This window comes from Heteronotia binoei, chromosome 8 (assembly GCF_032191835.1).
Source record: "Heteronotia binoei isolate CCM8104 ecotype False Entrance Well chromosome 8, APGP_CSIRO_Hbin_v1, whole genome shotgun sequence".
NCBI classification, from domain to species: Eukaryota; Metazoa; Chordata; class Lepidosauria; order Squamata; family Gekkonidae; genus Heteronotia; species Heteronotia binoei.
Window position 1 is genome coordinate 24,487,537 of NC_083230.1, and position 24,096 is coordinate 24,511,632.

At 42.2% G+C, this 24,096-nt stretch overlaps 1 protein-coding gene across 1 annotated transcript in view; it reads left to right on the forward strand.

The window, feature by feature from the left end:
• Positions 1–24,096, forward strand: part of POT1 (protection of telomeres 1) — a 135,703-nt gene that overhangs the window by 37,809 nt on the left and 73,798 nt on the right. The window contains exon 8 of the mRNA XM_060244811.1: positions 8,427–8,557. Within this exon, the coding sequence (XP_060100794.1) occupies positions 8,427–8,557 (131 nt within the window). The remainder of the gene's footprint in view (positions 1–8,426; positions 8,558–24,096) is intronic.

A 24,096-nucleotide genomic window follows, 5' to 3' on the forward strand; every position in this document is an offset into this window, starting at 1 on the left:
TGGGGCATTTCAAGCTTCTCTCCCCACCCCTCAAGAAAGAAAGATGAAATGGCAGTGCTGGGGAAACATGAAATAGCAGGGCATTTCAAGCTTCTTCCCTCGCACCCCGCTGTACTCAGATTAGCAATGGCAAGGAAGGAAGGAAGGAGACAGGGGGAAAGACTGACTGACAGAGAGAAAGAGACAGAGGAAGGGGAGTGGGAAATAAACCAAATAGGGAAAAAAGACTGATAGAAAGAATGAATGAATGAATGAAAGGGAGGGAGGGGGGAGAGTTGGAAACAAATAGAAAAAGAAAAAAGAAAGGAAGGAAGGAAAAGGGAGGGAAGGAGTGAAAGAAAGGAGGGACAAAAGGAAGAAAGGAAAACAGAAGAAAGGAAAAGAAAAGAAAAATGGAACGGGAGCAACTTACCTTTTAAACTGCTGACTCTAGCCACTCTGCTGACCAGGGGGAAGTCAGGCCTAGTTTGCCCCCCCGCGCCTCCCCCTTGCAGCATCGTGCTTGCCCCTGTGCCTCCTCCCTCCCTTCCCAACCTCAGATCAATTTCAGGGTGTGTAAAGCCCCCCTCCCCCTCCTCCCACTGACCACTTCGTTGGTGGGGAAAGTGGCCCGTGCCGAGCACTGACTCATCACTCAGGCAGGCCAGCAGCAAATGGAAGGGACAGCGTCCGAAAAGGGTGCCACGGCTGCTCCCGCCCCCACACTTCCTTCCCATCCATGAAGTGTGGGGAAGGGAGTAGCTGTGTAACCCTTTTCGGACGCCGTCCCTTTGATCTACCGCTGGCCTGCCTGAGTGATGAGTCAGCACTCGGCGCGCACCATTTTCCCCGCCACCAAGGTGGTTGGCGGGGAGAGGGGGATGGAGGGCTTTACACAGCCTGAAATTGGGTGGGAAAGTGAGTGTGGGGGAGGTCGGTGGGAGGCCTTACAACCTGGGATCGAGGCCTGTGAGGCCTGGTGCCGGCTCGCGACCCTGTCATTGGGAAACGCCAATCTAATTTATTACTTAAGTAGTGTAGATTAAAATGTATGCCACTTTCATCTGTTTTATAATGGTTCATCTAATGCACATAACAATAGATTAATTTGTAAATTGTATGTTTATATTATAGCAAAAGGAGCTCTAGTATAGCTATTCAGAACTTTTATTCCTGTAAACTGTCAATATATTAGTGTCATAAATTGGGTAACATAGACATTATATACGTTTAATTTAACCTATATACATTTAATTTAACCATTCATCCCCTCTATCAATTTATTTTTCACTTTCTGAACAACTGATATGCTGACTAATTCCAAGAGGCTACAGATTCATTCAGTTTGATACTTTCACCCACATATGTAAAACCTAAAAACTAACAGAATCTCTAGTATAGTGTTAAAACTTTACTTGAGTAATATTTCTGAATTTTGCCTACAAATCAGCCTATGCAAAGATTAAAATTCAGGAATGCTTGTGCTCCCTGAGCCATATCAAAACATAACATTTACCATGTAAGTTGTTTACACCTAGGAGTAGGCTCTTTTTAGATGGAAAATGTGTGCAAATCACACTGATGTTTTAGATTTACAGTGAGATGCTTGTGAATTTTTACCTTTTTGTTCAGCACTGGGCCAAGGGCACGTGACACCCTAGGCAGGTGCTGCCGGCCACTGCTCTATTGCACCCCGCTGCCTGTGCCTCCTCAGCCAGCCCACCGCTATCGCCTGCCCCTCCTTTCCATTCGCTTCCCCCACACACAATCACAAAGCTCCATGCCTGGGCTGTACTGGCTGCAACCTGGCGTGTATCTTTTCATTCCAAGACCGCGCTGAAGGCTTCTCCAGCCCGTCCTTCAAAAGATAAGACACAAGCCATGCCATGGCCGGCAAGTCCCAGGCGTGGCACACTGTGATCGCGCGTGGGGGGGGGGGGGGTGGCGACGGGAAGGGAAAGAAGTGGCAGGCGGCAGTAGCTGCAGTGGCGGGCCAGTGGAGGAGGCACAGGCAGCGGGTGGCATGGCGAGGAGGGTGAGAAGGGAAGGGGAGGAGCAGGCGGGCACTGCACCTGGGGAGGGTTTGGTGGCCAGCGGGCAGAGGAGGCAGGCAAGCTAGGCGCTTGCCTGGGGCACGGGGGGAGCCCAATTTGTGCCCCCACCCTCCCTGTGCCCTAGGCAACCGCCTAGTTTGCCTAGTGGGCGAGCTGGCCCTGTCTTCGTGACACTATAGTGGTGGGACTTAGCTCTTCATATTTTTGCTGCTGTATGCAGTAATTTGGTATATATACCTATGTGGCAGGTGATAGGAAGGGTACGAAAATAAAAATCTAAAGTGATTATTGATAAGGAGCAGGGTAGGATTAGAGTTATTTTGGCAGCAGCATAAGGACGCCTTAAGTATATGTGAAATATGTCTGTGGTTAGCTAGCTAGCAAAACTGATGTTACAACATGTAGCTTAAAGGAACAGAAGTAGATGTATTGCGACCCAAGAGAATGGATTCTTGGAGTCTTTTTACTGAACAGGATTGCAAACAGTGTTCCCATGTGTGGAAAGTACCGAAAAGTCCCACTTGTATTGTGATGCATTTCTAGTTTGTGACGTGTTGCCAGTTTATGATGCGTTTCCAGTTTATCTGATTTTGCTGATGTATAACTTTAACACAGTATAAAAGCTGGTGTCTTGCCTGTAATTGTCATCAGACCCACAGCTTTTGGCATGAGCCACTTGGCCCTGATCCATGCGCGTGTTACTTAAATATAGAAAAGGCTGTTTTCCTGATCTTGCCTCAGGCCTCATCTGTCACTGAACCAACCGTTAACTGCTTATTGCAGGAATTTCCTGCTACACCTATAGAATAGGCATAGTTCATAAAAATGGCTTTCTTCGCTGCGTCATTTATAAGAAGAATTCTGAAAAATAGCAATACCTGTTTCATCACAGGAATGAACTGGATTCATTCGAGCTGTAAGATAATGTTGTTATTCAAAATCAAGAAGAAGGTTCTGTAAAGCAGTAGTTAGGATTTCACAAAAATATGAATTCGTATTTTTTAATTTACTTTCATGCCACTTAGCAATAGAGAGTTAGTTTCAGCTCTCTGTCCTCAGCTCTATAATCTCAATTTCAATTGAGGGTGGCCAGGTTTGGAAGAACTCCCAAGCTGTGTGTTTAAAAAATAATAATTTTGGAAGTATGAGGGTTGGATCTACACTGCCGTTTCTGTGGATGAAGCTCAGTCACAAGGACTTACATCCGCAAAACAAGAGTGTGGGTCCAGGCCATTCACTACACACATTCTACAAAGAACAAAGTACCATAAATTGTTAGTACCGTAGTGTTTGTATTTTTAAATACCAGGTTCAAGTAATACTTTGCTGAGCTAATGTATTTTCTCTCCTTATACAATATGAAGTCTCTGTGTAGAGAAAGTATTTTATGCTTCCTATCTTGTTTGAATTGAAATAATCAGGGCATTTTTTGTTGCGGGAACTCCTCTACATATTAGGCTACACACCTCTGATGTAGCCAATCCTCCAAGAGCTTACAGAGCTCTTAGTACAGGGTCTACTGTAAGCTCCAGGAGGATTGGCTACATCAGGGGTGTGTGGCCTAATATGCAAAGAAGTTCCTGCTACAAAAAAAAGACCTGGTTCAAGTAACCTTGTACTTATTCACAGCTGCAAATGTTCGCTACCACTGTTTTTTCCTAGTTTTGAAAAGCAATTGAATTTCAGTTTATATTTTTATAGATCTTGTGTAACTTGCTAGTGTGCAGTTTCTTGACCTTATTTCATTAAAAGTAGATAGGCGGCAGTGCATGAGCTTAAAACCAACTGTCAGATGTTGATGCTAAAATTTCTTTTCCTATCTATTCTTTGTACCTGCTCTCTGGCAGATTTGCTGTACTTTGATATTGTTTGCGAGGATATGTGATAATTTCCAAAGCTAAATTAATTCAGAGTTTCATGCTTATTAGGCTAAATTTCTTAGGACTATTCCTGTGAGAAGAATATATTTTAACATACTGTTTAAATCTCCATAAAGTAGCTTGTTTACCATTCTGTTTTGAGGTTTCAGATTCATTTCAGCTGCTGTTGTTAATACCAATTGTTTTTAATCATTTAATTTTCTTCAAAATGAAGGAAGTATCAGTAAATAATAATAACTTTCTCTTTCTCTCTCTCCCCCCCTCTCTCTCCACCACACACATAAGTGTACACACACACACGAGAGAGAGGAATTGCTTAAGATTTTTTAATACTTAATCTTTCTTTAAGGTTTATATCACATTGGATTAAATAATACTGAAGATGCTTTGCAGTGTTGGGACTGCAAATGGGAAAACAGCTACATCAACCCAATGGGAAAACATATGGGAAAGTGAAGCTTACCGTACCAACTCCATCAACATATTCTAACAAAACTATAAAATAATATCAAGGTGGTACCGCACCCCTCAACATTTTGCCCATATTGATCCTCACTATTATTCCAAATGCTGGTGGCAATGTGTTCAAGTAGCTTCCCCCATTCATTGTTGGTGGGACTGCCCAATAGTCAAAAAGTCATCTTCTAAGACAGAGTCTATCTCTGGTGTTACTATTCCTAGTTAAATGGATGTCATTCTTCTTAATAATTGGCAAATTGTTAATGCATCTCCCTCTAAAATCTCTTCGCTCATTTCCGTTATAACTGCGGCTAAAACTATTATAGCCCAGAACTGGAAATCCCCACATAACTTTATTTATTTATTTGATTTATATCCCGCCCTCCCCGCCGAGGTCTTAAGTACTGATAGTTGGCTTATTAAAATATGGAACTTTATTACAATGGATAAAATCACAGCTGACAGACATTAATGATCCATTGAAAGCAGCTCAGAATTTCATCGCTAAATGGTATCCTATTTTAGACAAAATTGAGGTTGATCCCATTCTTCCTCAATCAACCAGCGTGCCATTCATAAACAAATTATTCTAACCTGATAAAGGTTCACTGAATGCCTTGTAATCCCCTCTATTACCTTATGTTAAATTATTTTATTTTATTTACTTTGTATTGTACTAAGGCTCTATGTTATTTCTGCATAACTATGTTCTATTTGTAAAAATTTTTTATGTGAACAGCATGTATGTATATAAATACAATAACATTGTTTGGGGAGGGAGGGACATATCCAAGCATCTCCCAATTTTTCGTGCAAGTTGCCAGGCTCGAATATGTATAGAAAAAATAATATACAAGCCATAACTTAGAAGCCTCTCAATAGATGTAGCCAGGTTTGATGCAGTAGGTTAATACAACAACTGTGTGTGTGTGTGTGTGTGTGAATGATACATTTTCAGTGCAAATGGCATGATATACAATAATAAAGTGCAATTTTCCATATTGAGGTGTGAATTTCAAAGAGTCCTTTCTTCAAATTTCAAAGAGTCCTTTCCTCAGTGTTCAGTTATTCAGAGTTTGTCACAATAAAGACTTCCAGGAAAATTGAAGCTTTAATAACAATCTCCCCACATCAGTGGGCTGATTCAAAGTGCTAGTGCCGATTCCTTCGACAAAGGAATACTTGACAAGAGATTTCTGTCCTCACAAGAAATATTCCTTAGAATTCTCAAATGTTGCTTCTAACTTCACATTTCCAGAATTATCACAAAACCGGTATGGCATCAAACAGCCCCTGATGGAACCCCAGCCTGTGACACCATTTCCAACTAGCTCTTTATCAAAGAGGCATCTTTCACACACCTATAAATACAGAATATACAGAACCATACTACATATATCACCATTCAATTATTATCAATCTCAAAATACTCAAAGTCACCACATTCCAATGGACCACTCTCCCCATTCATTGAGAAGTTTCTCAACCACAGTCATACCTCACCACACCTATAAGCACCAAATTGATTTCAGCTGCAAACTGTCTTAAAGATATACTCTAAATACAATAAGTAGCTGATCAGATTTGGCCCAAGAGAGTTTAAATGGGATATGTGATGCTTGTCACGTATTTTGGTTAGATAGACCTCAAAATCTGCTGCCTCTTCATGAAATCCATAAATAAATTTGTCTTCCAATATTTGCTGTATTTGTAGTAAGTAATTATGACTGTCATGCAGTTGCTGTTCCTCAGAACATATACAAGACATGTGATTGATATTCTTGAAGGACTAGTTAACTTGTCTTTATGTCCTGATATGTTTAATTTATGATGTAGCTTCTTAACTGTCAAGAGAAAAGGTAATGAATCTGCCTTTGCTTTAAATATATGAATTTATTTTTCTTTGTACCTTTAAAAGTCAGCAACGGGAGAATTACATCTAAAAATTAGAGATTTTGGTTTGATCTGACAGGAATAACATTGATTCATTTGAAATGTGGTATTGGAGGAAAATTTAATGGATACTGCTTACTGCCAAAAAGTCAAATAAGTGGGTTCTAGATCGAATCAATCTTGAACTCTCCCTAGAAGCTAAAATGACTGAAGCTGTTGTACTTTGATTGCATTATGAAAAATCTAGAGACACTGGAAAAAGACAATAATGCTAGGAAAAGTTGAAGACATCAGGCAAAGATGGCAACACAAGATGGATTGGCTCATGGGGAGCCACAGCCCTCAATGTGCAAGATCTGAACAAGGCTTAACAATAGGATGTTTTGGAGGACATTAATTCATAGGATAGCCGGAAGTCACTTGATGGCATTTAATTTACAGTATATATTAGCCATGGCAAAACTCTTTCACAGTAGGACAGGACAGAGACATGTGTTAGCTTTTTTCTATCAATAAAATGTTCCAGGGTATAAGCTTTCAGAGTAAAAGTTGATACCCTGGAAATGTTTATTGATCTTTAAGATTGTACTCCATTTGAATTTTGGTCTACTACTAGTGCAGACTAGCAGCTACCCACCTGAAATATATTTTACCAATATAGACAATCAGATCTTAGAACATTTCGTCTCATTTGAATATTAAGTACTTCTTTATACCTTTAGATTTATTTATTTATTTTTTCAAATTTATATTCTGCCCTCCTGGCAGGCAGGTTCAGAACAGATCATAAGATAGGCCATTCTGCATCACAACATATATTAATAAATAATTTAAAAACATTAAAACAAGATAATCTAAAAACAGGTTGCACCATTTGTTATGTGCACAATCTCTAAACTGGTGCTGCTGGATTTTGAAGTTTGTGTAATCTGGGCTGAGTGGTGACTTCACTAAGGGAAGCCGACTTTTCTGACAACACATACTTCTGCTATCTTCGCATACAACTAAAAGCTGAGTAACTTATGCTCTCTGTCTTAGAATGAATTTTCCCAAGGTGTGCAGTTGTGCAGATGTGTCTGTGCCATTTGCTGAAAACAAAATCTTTTAAGTGATCACTGTTGACATAATTTGTGACATTGATTCCTTCTGCAGGTCCTGCTAGGGTTGCCAAGTCCAATAAAAGAAAAATCTGGGGTCTTTGGGGATGGAGCCAGGAGACATTGGGGGTGGAGCCAGGAACAAGGATGTGACAAGCATAATTGAACTCCAAGGGAGTTCTGGCCATCACATTTAAAGGGACAGCACACATTTTTAAATGCCTTTATTCCATAGGAAATAATTAAGGATAGGGGCACCATATTTTGGGGCTCATAGAATTGGACCCCCTGGTCCAATCGTTTTGAAACTTGGGGGGTATTTTGGGGAGAGGCACTAGATGCTGTACTGAAAATCTGGTGCCTCTACCTCAAAAAATAGCCCCCCAGAGCCCCCAATACCCACGGATCAATTCCCTATTATTCCCTATGGGAATCGTTCTCCATAGGGAATAATAGAGTGCCCAGTAGACATTTCCCTCCCCCCCCCACGCTTTCTAAAGAGGGGGAGGGCCTCCAAACCAGGGAATCCCCTGCCCCCTCCCTCTCTCTCACACACAAATACTTACTAGATCTTCTTCCGGAGAACTCTACTTGCTGTGAAAACGAAAGGAAAAAAAGGGAGGGGCTGTTCTCCGAAGCCCTTCCTGTTTCCTGCTTCCTGCCCAGCCTTAAAGGGGCACACATTTTACAAATGACTCAGGAGCTCTACAACAATATGAAGCCTACACGTATGTTCTCCCACCCCCCCCCCCCGCTTCCCGATTTTTAAAGAGCGGGAGATGAGGCTGCGAACCCAGGAGTCCCCCACCAGGGGCGGGGGGGTTGGGAAGCCTAGGTCCTGCCCAGGCAAAAGCCCAGATTCACCACTGATTTGGAAGCAACTAGTTTAGTACAGTTTTTCTGACTGGTTGTGTTTCTCAGGAAAACTCTTATTTTGCTGATGTTTGTACTTATTTTAATTTTTTTTAATATAAGGAGTTCAGGGAAAGCAAAGCAAATAATTTTGCATGTCAGTCCATGCTTTCTGAAATTATTGTATTTTTCACAACTTTTTTTTCTTTCAGATTATTGCTCAGTGGTAACAATTGTGGACCAGTCGGACACTAAGTTGGTTTGCACACTTTTTAATGAAAACAGAGATGCCCTTCCAAAAATCTACAAAAATGGTGACATTGTTCGATTTCACAGAATAAAGGTAAACTTAGTTCAGTTACTAGTGCTTGTGGAGTGTGTGCATATAGAGCTCCCGTTGTAATTTGCCAGAGAAAAAGGGGGCTGAGTAGGTATTTTTCTATCCCATTGTCACTAGGGAAAAAAATCTTAGAGACCTGTTGATTTGGGTTGAATCTTCCTCTCAGAGTATTTCCAAACCCGGCACTTTTTTTAAATACACCAACATATTTGCCCATCAAGTTTGCATAGGAACAAAAATTAAAGGATAAACTATGTTTTCTGAGATCCACAGAGCTGACTTTAACTTTAAAATAAATATATACTCTTTAAAGCACAATTAATAAAAGAGTTTTGCAGCACCGTAAAGACTAAGAAAAATTTATTGCAACATAAGCTTTTGTGGTTTATAACCCACTTCTTCAGATTTTTTTTTGTAAAAAGATTTATTATTCAGCAACATTAATCAGTGATCCTCCAAAAATAAACATCAAACATATTCCATCACATTTCCCCTTTCCCTCTCCCCCTTTTATGACTTCTCCGGTGCATTCAACTTAAAATACAAAAAGAATAAAAGGTAATAATAACCTATTAAGAACCTTCTAAAAACTTATAACTATAATAAAATACAAATAAGAACAGAATTACTTACCATTATTATTTTCTATCTTAATTAATAGTCTTATAATATTACTATACTTAATTTTTGTTGTTATCTATTTTAATCATTCTCTATTAATCCCAGTCCTCATATGCAAAAAACACTGTATATTTCCATAATTTTACTTATTTTCCCGGTTTGTTAGCGCTATCAAAAGATTTTTGTTGAAGCCTTTTTAAATTCCATTCCACTTCTTCATTTAATAAATGTCTTGGTTGTTCTTGTAGAATTGTAATTTCCTTTGAGATTTTCTTTTTTCCTGGACTTTTTTTTAGTTACCTCTCTCTCTTTCCAATTTCTTTTTGTAAATCCATCATTTGTTTTTCTTTAGCTTTTTTGTCATCATTCAGTGTGATTAAAATGCCTCTCATTACTGCCTTATGTGCATCCCACACCGTTTGGTATTGGACATCATTATTTTCATTTACTTGGAAGAAAGCTTTGGTCTCTTTCTCCAGAGCGTCTACTGCCTCTTTTTTCTGCAGTAAATCTTCATTTATCCGCCATCTCAAAGTCTTTTTGGTGTCCTTCGCAAACCACGTTATTGGGTTGTGATCTGCACTTATTTTAGGAAGAATCTCTTTTTTTTTTTTGTCATCAACCCCAATTTTTTTGTAATCCATAACATATCAATTCTTGAAAAAGAGTTAAGACGTAGACATGTTATGTAGGAAAATCCACTCATTGCATCTTAAGAACTAGACCAGTCTGTGAAAGCTTATGTTGGTATAAACTTTTATGCCATGAGACTCCTGTATCCTGGTAGCTCCTTGAAAAGTTTGTAAAGATAGACATGATCGATTATTTATATAATGGCTTTCTGGTTGCTAGAACACTTTGCATACAGTATCTCATTAAGCAGGTGAGTAGTCATTCCCATATTGCAAGGAACAACTCCCTTGCTGCGATAGCTGCCTTGTGTTCCATAGGCACGCAGTTATCTACTGTTGCATTGCTTGTTTCCTTTAGGAAAGCATCTTTAGGCAAGAGAATCTTGACTTTGACTCTAAGTTGATGGTTTAGGGGATATACTATAGTGGTGTATAAAGTCAGAGGTTTAGAACTGCCCTAAGGTATTACAGTGCATTCGCTCAGAGGGGTAGCCACCTCAGTAGCCTACAGGGCTTTTCCTTCATCGGAAACAATTTTTAGGGCAGACACCTGGAAGTCTATTCATTCCTTCACAAAACACTACCAAATTGATAAATTAGCCTTGGCTGAGGTGGCATGCAGTAGGAGGGTCTTGCAGCACACCATCTAGAATGGGAAGCTGTTGGATCCACCCTGGGGCACACTGCCTTTCTACATCCCAGGAGTAGAAGGACTGCCCCAGGATCACCAGAAAACAGAAGATTTGTCTTCTCTTACCATGAAGCTTCCTTCTCAGTGGTCCCAGAAAGGGGCAGTCCTCCCCACCCTTCAGAGAACAGCAGCTTCCATGTTCTTAGTGGCATCTAGTTTCTGTAGTACTTTCGCAAGTAGATACGTTGGGGAAAGAAGCCTTTTGGCATTCCTTTTACAAACAAAAGAGAGAATTTAGGAGGGGGTGTTGAGTAGTTTTTCTTCATTAAGCGTTAGACTGAAACTCTTAACTTAGGTGCAGGACCCAGGTAGGTGGTTAGTTTACTAGTACCCAAACAGGGGGAAGTGTATGCTTTTTCTGTATTCTTCAAGAATAGTTAAGCATGGGGAGTCATGCCTTGGTGAACAATTGTGAAGCTGGGGACAAGCCCCTCCCCTCTGGGATCAATCATGTGCTAGGCCAGCCCTTGGCGAGCAAGAGCTGTATCCCAGGAGTAGAAGGACTGCCCCACTCCCAGGCCACTGATAAAGAAGCTTCATGGTAAGTGAGGACAAATCTTCCATTCCCTGAAATGCATAGAACGCAGACCTTATATTTGAATTCCAAATGAGAACTTTACCTAAAAATAGTAAACTTGATTGAAACTAACATGATTTGTAGTCATCTTGTCCTGGTGTAATCTGCTTTTGGAATTGCTTCTGATACAAGTTCTGTTAGATTGTATAACAACTGCAGAAAGGGATTTTAGTAATATGGCTTTAAATTCAAAATACTGTATTTCTTCGTTAATATCTTGTGGAAGAAAATGGGAATTATAAATCCTTTTCTGGAAAGAACACATTGGCTTTGTGTCTTCATATTTTGAGGGAGCTCATTTTGAAAGTTAATGGTAAAGTATAAGAATATGTACTACAATGTGTCTGATGAGGGATATAAATACATGCTGCCCTGACCTGGATAGTCCATGCAAGCCCCTTGGAATACCACAAATTGAAAGGTAGACGTAGGCTTTATTGTGCAACCTCTCTGAATATCCTTCATGCCCCCGGTAGGGGTCAGTCACCAGAAGTTGCATAATGCTCTTCATTTGGTGTAGTGGTTAAGAGCCAGTTTGGCATAGTGGTTAGGAGAAAAACAAAGAAGGGAAAGAAACTTAAACCAGAAACTGGAGTAAGAAACCTAAAAGGTTAATATGCAATTAAAGGGCCGAACATTAAAAACAAAGTGTAAAAAATCATAAATCAACATACATGTATTTATTGTTGAAAGCTAAAATGATTTAAGGGCCATCATAAGCCTCTATCCTGTGTAAAATCATAAAACTTCAGTGGGAACACACTCAACTTGACCTGACGCATTTTGACCTAAATTGGTCTTCTTCAAAGGTCAGAAAGGTAAGTACACATATTGGCTCATAATACGGAACAGAATAAAATAATAGAACAATGCTGGACCACAAGGAAATTTAGTGAAGTGACAAAGGCTTAGAGATATTCTTGAGGCCTCTTGTTCTATAGCCTTATGTGTTAATCAAGAGCATACCTATAGCATTCAGTGTTTTTTTGTATGCCACATGGTCCAGAATTGATCAAGTGAGAGTTGTGCCAAGAGTTGTGTTAGGAGCACAGACTCTGATCTGGAAGAATGGGTTTAATTCCTCACTCCTCCACATGCTGGTGTGACCTTGAGTCTGTCACAAGTGCTTTCAGAGCTGTTCTCTCAAGAGCAGTTCTTGAAAGAGCTCTCAGCTTCTCCTACCTCACAGGGTGTCTGTTTTGGGGAGGGGAAGGGAAAGAAGATTGTAAGCTGCTCTGAGACTCCTGAGTGAAAGGCAGGGAATAAATCCAATCTCTTCATCTCTTCTTTTTTGGAGGGAGCGTCTACCAGGAGAGCTAGTTCTGAAGATATGTGGGTCCCTGATTGTTAAGGGCCTTAACCCTTCTAAGCAATCTTTTTTTTTCTACCCAGAAAGTCATGGGAAAGAATTGGTTTGTCCATTTAAAGCTTGCTATAGGCACCCAACTTCTGTTGAGCCTTCTCCTCAATGAACTGCAGTGCCCTGAAGTCCATCTCTCCCTTCCCCACTGCCTTTTTTATTTTTAGTTTCATCAAAATGGTAAATGGGGTGATTTTTCCTCTATTTTTATGGACTCGATTAAGCAGGCAGTAACGTCTGCGATATTCAGTGTCTGGCAGACTGGTGCAGAAGGTTCCCAGGCTTCCATATCCAGAGCCTCCTCTTGATCTCCCTCCCCAAAAAGATCTAGGGGTGCCACTTGGCTGACAAAAGCAGCAAGGAAGCAGGTCCCCAGTACCAGCGAAGATAGTGAAGATCCCCCTGACAGGGAGCACTCCCCAATTCCAGACATCGGGAGGGAGGAGGGTGAATTTATTTCTGATGAAGAAATAGAGAATGTTGCCATCTTCGCGTTTCTTTAAGTCAGAAGAATATCAATCCCTATTGTCCAAAGTGCTGGCAGCCCTGGACCTATATGAGTCACCAGAGGACCAGGAAACATCTTGCCCTCTGACTAATCCTAAGAACAAATTTAGGGGTAATTCTGAGTTTTTCCCACGCTACCGGTAATCTGATAAGGTTTTTATTATTATTATTATTATTATTATTATTATTATTATTATTATTATTATTATTATTAATTTCATTTATATCCCGCCCTCCCCCACCTTGGCAGGCTCAGGGCGGCTAACAACATTCCATAAAAACATACAGTAATAAATAAAACCTTAGATTTACAATATAGAACAATAAGACATTAAAACATTAAATTAAAACCAATCCAGTAAATAACGGTTATACTGCGGTATAGATCTTTAGACCGCATTGGCGGATCCTTGATTACCGTTTTTCTTAGCAGTCCGAATATGCTAATTTAAAAAGGGTGGTCTTGCAGGCCCTGCGGAACTTTTTTCATTTCCCTGAGTTCTTTTGAGAGACAGTTAAAGATGGAATGGGCAAAGCCAAACTCCAACAGGTAGTTCCCCAACTTTGTCAAAAAAACTATATTCTTTACCATCATTCGCTAATGAAATGTTGCAGGTCCCCCTAATAGATGGTCCGGTGGCGGCTCTGCAGTCCCAGAGTTTGTCGGCAGAGGATGGGCATGGAACGGTACGCGGCAACTGGGACAAGAAGATAGATCTGGCCCTGAAAAGAAACCATGAGGCCACAGCCATGGCAATAAAGGCCTCAGCCATCAACTCCATAGTAGCCAGAGCAGCCATAGTGTGGATCAGATGCCTCACCCAGTTGCTACCGGAGGCCAGCAAGAAAGTGCTTGAAGGAACCAACAGACTCCTCAGAGCAGCTGAATTCTCTGCAGACGCATCTCTGGACACTGACCTTTTGTTCCAGAGCAATGGCAGCATTGACAGTGGCTAGGAGGGGCATCTGGCTTCCAGCATGGCTGGCAGATCTACATTCTAAGAACATAGTAGCCTCCTATCCATTCCAGGGTGAAAAGCGTTTTGGAGAAGCCCTGGAAAAGATCCTGGTAGAAACCAGGGATAAGAAGAAGGCCATGCCTAAGAACATTCGACGTTTGGACCGGTGGAGCTTTGGCCCCCAATCCTTTCACTCTTAATCATCATCTAGACCAAGACAAGACTCGAGGAAGCCGTCCTGGGGACAACCAAGGCAGTCCTTTCGTAAGTCCTTTGCCAACTCCAGATTCCAAAAGCAACAATCGGACAGGACAGACAAGGATAAAGATGCCAAGTCTACTAAGGCATGACTGGGAGGCCCTCCCCATAGGGGCCCGCTTACTTCAATTCCAGTCAATATGGGAGGACTCCAAAGTTGATTTCTGGACATTAGAAATTATTTCAAAAGGCTATGCCATAGAATTCAAAAGGCCCGCCCTCCACTGCTTTCTGATTTCTCCTCTGCATGCGGACCCAGTCAGGAGGAACATCACCTGCCAAGCCATAAGCCACCTACTGGACATTGTGGCTATGGAACTGGTGCCACAGGATCAGAGGGGCCAAGGTCTCTATTCCATCTTCTTCATGGTTCCCAAAAAAAATGGGGACTGCCAGGCCATTCTGGATCTGAAGTTCCTGAACAGGTCCATCAAAATACCACTTCCATATGGAATCAATCAAGACCATTACGGAGGCCCTTCAACTAGGAGAATTCCTAGCATCTCTGGACCCCACCGAGGCCTACCTTCACATTCCTATCCTCCCTCTCCACCGCAAATTCCTCCGATTCTGTGTCGACGGGAACCATTTCCAATTCAAAGCTCTGCCCTTCAGGCTGGCCACAGCCCCGAGGGTATTCACAAAGGTTCTCGTGAATTTAGTGTCTGTCGTTCGCCAGCAGGGGACACACGTATACATCTCAACGATCTGATCCATTCCCCCAAAAGGGAGAAGTGCCTTCAAGATATACAACAGACAATGGATTTCTGCTCAATCTCAAGAAGAGCCACTACAACCAACTCAATGGTTGGAACACCTGAGCATGATAATAGACACCTGAGCAAATGCCCTCTATCTCCCAGAGGAAAAGGTTTGGAAGACCAAGAACTTGGTACAGACAGTCATCCAAACGGACTCATCTCCACTGCTGACCTTGGCGAAGTCATCTCCAACCTCGATGCTGTCCAATGGGCACGTTTTCACACCAGACCGCTTCAATATCTATTACGACCTTTTCAGCAGCAGATAATGGAAAAGGGCAACCACAGGATTCCAGTGCCATTAGTGGTGCGAGAAAGCCTACAATGGTGGACCATCAACTCCAATCTCCACCAGGGGAAGATATATTACTTAGAAAGGGAACTGCAACTCTTCTCGATGCAAGAGAAGAGTTGGGGAGTGATGATTGGGGAGTGACCTTACTAGAGAGACCAACACAAGGTCAATGGTCCCCAAGAGAAAGCAGACTCCCAATCAACGTTCTGGAACTGAGAGCAGTCAGACTAGCACTTGTGCATTTCAGGGACCGACTACTACATCAACACGTCCTTGTCCGCACCAACAGCGTGGCAGCAAAGGCATACCTCAGTAATTGGCGGGGGGGATCCAAATCACAGAAAGAGGGGACAGAGATGTTCTGCGACCGGTGGAAACTTGAGGAGACCTTTGGCTGGAAGGTGGGATCCATATGTAGCACCACCTTGTCTTTATGGAATGTGCAAAGTTCGCGTTTTACCGATAATGCCCGCAATTCAGAGATTCTTCTGGCTGAAGTCACAGCGAGTAGGAAAATCACCTTAGCGACTAGGAAAATCAATAAGCAGTACCCTGGTTTTATAAGGAAGCTGTACAATTTATACTCATTTACAAACGAATTTCTACAGATTCCTTTAGTTGATGCTCCTACTACAGCGCTGCAAAACGCGGGCCTGGTATCAGAAGATGGACATGGGGCCCTAAGAAACCACCTAGACAAAAAAAATCTGAGTTTGCCCTTAAAAGAGTACATGAAGCCTGTACTATGGTACTCAAAGCTTCAGCCATAGGGTCAATGGTGGCTAAAGCATCAATAGTTTGGATGCGAAAACTAATTACAAAAATACCTGAAGAAGACAACGCACAATTGACGGTGCACAGAGGGTCCTGAGGGCCGTTTCTTTTCTGACAGACTCTACCTTGGATTCCTTGGTGTTTGCTTCCAGGGCCATAGCCTCCTCCACAGCAGCTAGATGATCCTTATGGCTTTGTGCATGGTCCGCTGATTATCGGTCTAAGAACATAGTGATGGCATACCCCTTCCTAGGAGGCCTGCTTTTCAGGGATACTCTGGAAAAAATCCTGGTAGAGACGAAAGACAAAAAGAAGGCGATGCCCAAATTCCTTCGTTGTCAGGGCAGAAGATCTTCTAATCCATCGTCCTTTCGTGCCCAACATACCCTGCAGCGATTTTGTCAGGATACAAAAAGGGGAACCTGGAACCAGCACAGACAGTTCAGAAGACCTAATTTACCCAACCGCTTCAACAAGTCAGGCAAACAACAAGATAGATCCGATAGACCCAAAGAACAACAAAGCGTGACTACGCTATCATTCCTGTTGAAGTGTGACTACTTCACTTCCAGCAACATTGGCACATGACAGTAACCGACAACTGGCGCAAGGAAATAGTCTCTGACGGTTACAAGCTGGAGTTCCAGTCCTTTCCCCCACATTGGTTCATTTGTTCTCTGGAGCACAGAAACCCCCCAAGAAAACAAGGACACTTCAAGCAATACCTTTTGACAATCAGGGCCATAAAGCCAGTTCCGATGGAAGAGAGAGGTACAGGAGTGTACTCCATATTCTTCACCGTGCCGAAGAAGTCGGGAGACTGGAGGTTGGTGCTGGACTTGAAGTACGTAAACAAATTCATCATCTCCAAGCACTTCTGGATGGAAACAATGAAGTCAGTAGCAGAATCCTTACAACCTCAAGATCTTATGACATCGATAGATCTCTTGGAAGCATACCTGCATGTTCCCATCTTTGCAGGGCACCGGAAGTTCCTCATATTCTGCTACTGTGGAAACCATTATCAGTTCAGGGTGCTCCCTTTCGGCCTGGCATCAGCTCCATGAGTATTCACCAAGCTGCTTGTGAACCTGATAATGGTACTGAGGGAGAAGGGGATCCTGATTCACCTGTACCTTGACAATATCCTGATTCGAGCACCATCAATGGGAAGAGCACAGGATACATCCATGACACTCAAGTGTGTACAAGATTTCGGCTTTATAGTGAACTCTCAAAAGAGCTTACTGCAACCACTTCAGCACATGGAACACTTGGGGGTCGTCATAGATACTGCATCTCATCGACTCTATTTACCAAAGAAAAAAGCTCTAAAAATACAGGAGGCAGCAAAAGCAGCCATAAAGGCCAAGAGATCCTCTCTCATGTCATTGGCAGCTCTCCAAGACCTGATGGTCTCTGCCGTAGACACTATACGGTGGGGAAGATTCCACATCAGGCAGCTGCAATCCTTCCTACGCCCATACCAGATGAACATATCGAAAAAGGCCAACATTCTACTCAAGACATCACTTCAGGTAAAGATAACCTTATGATGGTGGACAAAGCTTTCAAACCTACTTCAAGGGAAATTCTTCTGGACAAGCGTCACGATCCAATTGTTCACGGATGCCAGTCTGTCGGGGTGGGGAGCGACGCTCGACAACTCACCAGTCCAAGGCCAGTGGTCTTCGCAGGAAGTGAGACTTCAGATAAATGTATTGGAACTGAAGGCAATCAGGCTGGCACTCCTTCACTTTGCCCCTCAGCTGCACAACAGCCATATTCTTATTCGAACAGACAATGTCTCGGCAAAGGCATATGTCAACAAGCAAGGGGGATCCAGGTCCAGGAATCTACACAGGGAAGCGTGCAAGCTATTCATATGGGCGCAGTCATGCATAGCATCGATCAGAGCAGAGCACATAAAAGAGACATTGAACACTCAAGTGGATTGGTTAAGTCGACAGGGGATCGACCAGGGCAAATGGATCCTGAACCAGAGGATCAAGAGCATTGTCGCCCACTTCGGAACACCAGCCATAGACTTGTTTGCGTCTCCACTCAACAACAAACTGAAGAGGTCCTACTCTCATTATATCCACCCAAAGGCAAAAGCCATAGATGCGCTGACAACACAATGGCCAAGGGAGCTGTTATTTGCCTTTCCTTCAACCCCACTGATTCCACGGCTGATCAGGAAGATAAGGGAGCAACGGGCGGAGATAGTGGTAGTAGCACCATATTGGCCCAGTAGGCCGTGCTTCGCAGATCTACAGGAGCTATCAATTCAATATCTGCTGACATTGGAGATTCGCTCAGACATGCTACAGCAGGGTCTGATTCTCCACCCGCGTCCAGAGTGGCTACGCTTGACCGCATGGCGATTGAGGGGTTAAAACTCTTACGAATAGGATACTCCAGCCAGGTCAATTCAACCATACTAGCATCCGGAAAACTGTCTACGCAAAGATTGTATAACGTGGTTTGGAAAGCCTTCGTTCGATGGTGCCACAGGAAACACTATGACCCCTTAAAGCCCAAGATAAGTGACATTTTATCTTTCATGCAGAATAGTTTGTCTATGGGCCTTAAGGCTGCTACTCTTTGTAGACTAATCAACCTTGTCGACAGTTCTTCCCAAGCAGAACGGAGATCCAATTTCCAGACACCCACACATCCAGCGTTTCCTGAGGGGGGCTACTCTCTTGCTTCCACCTCAGGTTCATAGGTTCCCTACCTGGAAGCTAAATACTGTGCTAACGGCTCTCACAAAAGCCCCATTTGAACCTATCAAGGACATTTCCTTAGCCTTCTTGAGGATGAAGACCATTTTCCTTGTAGCTATAACATCCACTAGAAGGGTATCAGAACTAGGTGCATTGTCAGTGAATTCCAACCTTCGCATTTTCCACAAGGATAAGGTTGTGCTGTACACGGATCCCACCTTTCAGCCAAAAGTAAATTCCATGTTCCATAGATCGCAAGAGATCAGTTTGCCATCCTTTTGTCCCAATCCTAAGCACTCCAAAGTGGTCACATGGCATACTTTGGACATCCGCAGGGCGCTAAAATATTACATACACAAGACAGAACAGATAAGGAAAACGGACTCCTTATTTATAAACTTCTCACCTCCTCACGTGGGGAAAAAGATGTCCAAATCAGCTCTTAGCAAGATCATCTGGGGATGCATATCAGAGGCATATAAAGCGCAGGGGATTCCAGTTCCGACAGGTCTAACAGCACATTCGGTGAGGAGTGCAGCCACCAGCGCAGCTGCTGCAAACAGAGCGTCCGTTGAAGAGATCTGTAAAGCCGCAACATGGTCCTCAATATCGACATTTATCAAACATTACAAAATAAACAAGCTTCTGCGGATGCAGCATTTGGTCACAAGGTACTGCAGAATGCCCTGGGGGGCACCGACAGTTCTTTCCCTCCCTCATACCAGGGACACTGCTCTTGGATGTCCCACAAGATGTCCGACTGCCTCAGAGGGAGAACGACCATTGAATACTCACCATGAAGGGTCCTTCTCCTCTAAGGACAGGAGGACATCTTGGCCCGTCCCAAAAAGCTGTCGGTTAACTTCAGGGGTTCTTCTCTACTCGATAATAATTCACAGAAGAACTATTCATCATACTGAAATTTACTCTTTTTCTCACTGTGTTCTGAATTTTCTCGTTGAAACATTAACTATTAGTCAATGTTTTGCTGGCATACATGTTCTTTCTTAGTATCTTTCTAGCTGCTTATAGTTCACTGCTTGCAGAGTTGCCGAACTGAGGAAAACGGGTGACTCCCAGCAGGAACAGGAAGTTTAAAATTTGTTCCTGCCTCTCTACGAGTAGGATGGGAAATCTCCCACAAGATGTTCTCCTGTCCTTTGCCTCGCTCTGAGGCTGCCTTTCCTTGCAGTGGAGGCAAGGAGAGAGAGGCCATGCTGCCTCTTTCATCCGCCCAGGTCTCTGGTGGGCGAAAGAGGTGGAGTGGCGCCTTTTCCTTGCTCTGAGGCTGCCTTTCCTCACAGGGGAGGGGCACCTAGCGGCACCCCATAGACCAAGCAACACCCCAGGAAGCCACCTACATGGCCTACTCCCATGCATTGGCCGTGCTGCCACCTACACATTCATCACCCCCCTCCGGAATATTTTTCTAGGGCCCATTGTATTTCTTCCTACAACAGACTTTGCTGCTAGTTTACAATAAACATCAAAAACAGCAAGCATTACGAAATTGTTAGACAAGTGCCTGAATAGCAACCTAATACAAACAATTGCAAACAAATGGTGGTATAAAGCGAGAGAAACGATCAGCCAAATTAACTAATGAGGGTAAAAGTGGTATATCATTCATCAGGTGCTACAGATCAATAAGCGTAATCTAGAATAAGTAAAAATAACAGGTTCCAACATTTATAGAGAAGTTAAAATACTAAGGCTTCTTTGTAAGCTTTACACTTAGCTGTAGGATTGGCATAAAAAGGGTCGTTATCAAGTTTCTCAAGAATAGGAAACCATTTCACCAAGTAGTTTTGATGAGCCTGATATGGGTCAGATTGGTTCAGACTGGCTGAGATCTCATTCATAATGATTTAGTTCCATATCCCTGATAACCATGAATCAATAGTCAGATCCTTAGGTCCATGTTTGGGCAACAGCAGATTTTGCAGCTGTTAAAAGAACTGTTATGAGTGCCTGTTTGGGTGGGGTTACTTTGCGGTTAGACCAATTATTAAGAAGAATTAAACGTGGACATAAAGGAATATCAAGGTTTGTAATACCTTTAAGATAATATAGAATATGTCTCCAAAATGCCTTAACAATCTTCCCAAAAGATAATGACTGAAATAACTCTGCTTAGGAGTAAGGCATACCCCCAAACCCCTTTTGTTGTGTCCTAGTAAAATTCCTTCTTAGTCTGTGAATTGGCAACTGACTGTAGCCCATAGTAAGGAAACCTTTAAAGGAAGCATGTATAGAATGAAAGTAGAAGGGAGATGCCAGACATAGACTGTCTCTACCTTTGGTTCCTTTTCATTATTCAGGAATGGATGCCACAATTTAATTTTTTTTTTGACAATCTGTGCTTTTAACTTCCACCATCATCTATCACAACCTGTCCTTTCCCTCTCCCTCCAGTTCTAGGCACAAAACACTTCTTCCTCCAGAGGGCTGGGAACTCAGCTTATGAACAATATATTTAAGTTTTGTACCGCTGTTGTCCCAACAATTTTTATTAAATGTTTGTAAAGTTCTAAAATGTAATTTATGCACAGCAGCACAGTTTACCAAAGTCTTACATGTGTTCACTTAATAGGTTGTTTATAACAAAGTGGCTAGAAGCAAAGTATTTGCTGTATTAAGTCAAATTCCTGTTTTCTTTTCAATGATGTTTATTTGTTTCATTGAGAATGTGGGGAGAGAAGATAAATACTTACCAACTCTCCACTGTCTTAACAACAACAACAACAAGGGTGATTAACATGTGGAATTCACTGCCACAGGAGGTGGTGGCAGCCACAAGCATAGCCACCTTCAAGAGGGGTTTAGATAAAAATATGGAGCAGAAGTCCATCAGTGGCTATTAGCCACAGTGTGTGTGTATGTATAAAATTTTTTGCCACTGTGTGACACAGAGTGTTGGACTGGATGGGCCACTGGCCTGATCCAACATGGCTTCTCTTATGTTCTTATGTTAACAAACTTTACTGGCATAACAGCATAAATGTCCACCATCAGCAAGGAAGAAAACATCCATTACCCTAGCATTTGAAACGTTCCTCTCCTCTTAGAAGCACAGCACAGAAATTTAGCCACAGTCTCAGTGATCTCAGGGTTATGAGTGGATAATAGGAAGAGAGAGCCTTACAACCATCAGATTGTCCTTCATGACTTTGAAGAAGAGGATCTAAGTAAATGGCATTGTGTTTTGAAAGAATGGATTTGTCTACTTTAATGCACTTGCAGTCGTATAAGTACTGGCTCACAATTTTTTACCTCAGGTCTATCTTAGAATTTAATTTAGCTGTGGTCAGGGTTCAACTAGCAGGCAAATTTGGAATAGTAAAATTTAATTAAGCTACTTAAACGTTATAGTTTAAAGCTGCCTAAGTAAATTATAATTTTCCTGCTTATCAGTGTGGAAGATGCTTCCCATCGTTTCAATTAATTCATGCATTTCCCAAGCAAAGTTCTTTGTCTAAGAGAACAGCATCTTATCCTATATCAGACATTATATTGCCACTAGAATTAATTATAATCATGGAGCAGTATTTGAAATATTATGTTGTTAGAGCTAAATGTTAGACCTAAAAAGTGTATAAATTGAAGTTTTTATATATTCTGACTTTAAAATGTGCTATTAAATCACTCATCTTGTTCAAAGTTATGATAGATTCAAACACTTATTCTTCCCTGAGTTATCTATCATCATGCATTTTGTAATATTAGAAATAATCTCTGAAGAAATATTACTCCAATTTTACATTATTCAGAACTTAAACGGCTTTGTTGGTTTTGATCAATGTAATAGGTAGCCAAATCAGGACCTTTATATAGACCAGATGGGGGGCAAATTCATATTAGAAGAAGAAGAAGAAGATATTGAATTTATATCCCGCCCTCCACTCCGAAGAGTCTCAGAGCGGCTCACAATCTCCTTTCCCTTCCTCCCCTACAACAGACACCCTGTGAGGTGGGTGGGGCTGGAGAGGGCTCTCACAGCAGCTGCCCTTTCAAGGACAACCTCTGCCAGAGCTATGGCTGACCAAGGCCATGCTAGCAGGTGCAAGTGGAGGAGTGGGGAATCAAACCCGGTTCTCCCAGATAAGAGTCCACACACTTAACCACTACACCAAACTGGCTCTCCAGTTTAACATGTAGTTCAGTAATTCATATTTATTAATTTAGCAGAATGAAGCCACTTGGGCATATGAATCGAAGGGACAGAATGGTATGGCAGTAGAGAGCTATTTAATCATTTTCCTTTAGAGTAGTTTAAGTGCTAAAAATGTCTGTTGGTTAATAGGTCCCTTCACTCTACCCTCCATGTGCTTTTGGCCTTGTTGTGGGAAACTGCTTATAAACTCTCTCCAACAGAGCCTAAAACAGCTGTTGTCAAGGGAGGGGGACAGATTATTGGCATGAAAGCAGCCTAAGGGGAAAGGTTTGTTATCTGTCCTCCACATGTTCCAGCCTCCTCTTCAAACCAAAGCTCTGTGTGACTGCATTCTGTAAAGAAAGAAATGTCACAAAAAGAACCGTAGAACTGCACATACATGTAGTTCCATATTGACTTGAGTAGGTCAAGGTTGTGTTTGGCATGTAGAAAAACAGCTCAGTGATTACTTGCTGCAGTCCTTACAGCCCTTCTCAGCAACAAACCTCTACTTATCCAGAGCTTAACTTGATCCCTTTAAAATCTGCTCCAGTATCTTCCCTAAATCAAATTGATTTAGTATGCTAACCCCCCCCCCAACCTTGCATAACCAAATTGTTAAAATTAGACATGCACCTCTACTTCGTAGTGCATGGAATTGTAAAGTGGTATGATACGCTAACAAAAAGTATGAGCTAGCAATCCAAGAAACCAATGTGGATGAACAGAGAACTCCGTGATGTGCTAAGGGAGGAAAACGAATTATTCAAGAAATGAAGGCAAGGACATACTTCTAAAGAAGAGTATCTGTGGGTTGCTAGACAATGTAGGTCAACCATCGGAGAGGCCAGAGCTCACTGTGAGCTAAAGCTGGCCGGAGACTCTCACTACAACAAAGAAAATTTCAGAGATATGAGGAGCAAACGCAAGATGAAAGAAGCAATGGGCCCACTGTTGAGTGACAGTGGAGAAGCTCTTAACAGATAACAGAGGGAAGCAGAAAAGCTTAATGCCTATTTTGCCTCAGTTTTTTTGCTGAAGAAAACAAGCTTATCTAAGGATGGTAGTAGGCAAGCCATTGTGCCGGACAGCTGGTTGACATGGACAGAGAGGTAATTGAAAAGCACTTGGCTGCATTGAATGAGTACAGATACCCCAGGCCAGATGGTACAACAATAACAACAACAACAACACATTTTATTTATATCCCACCCTCCCCGCCGAG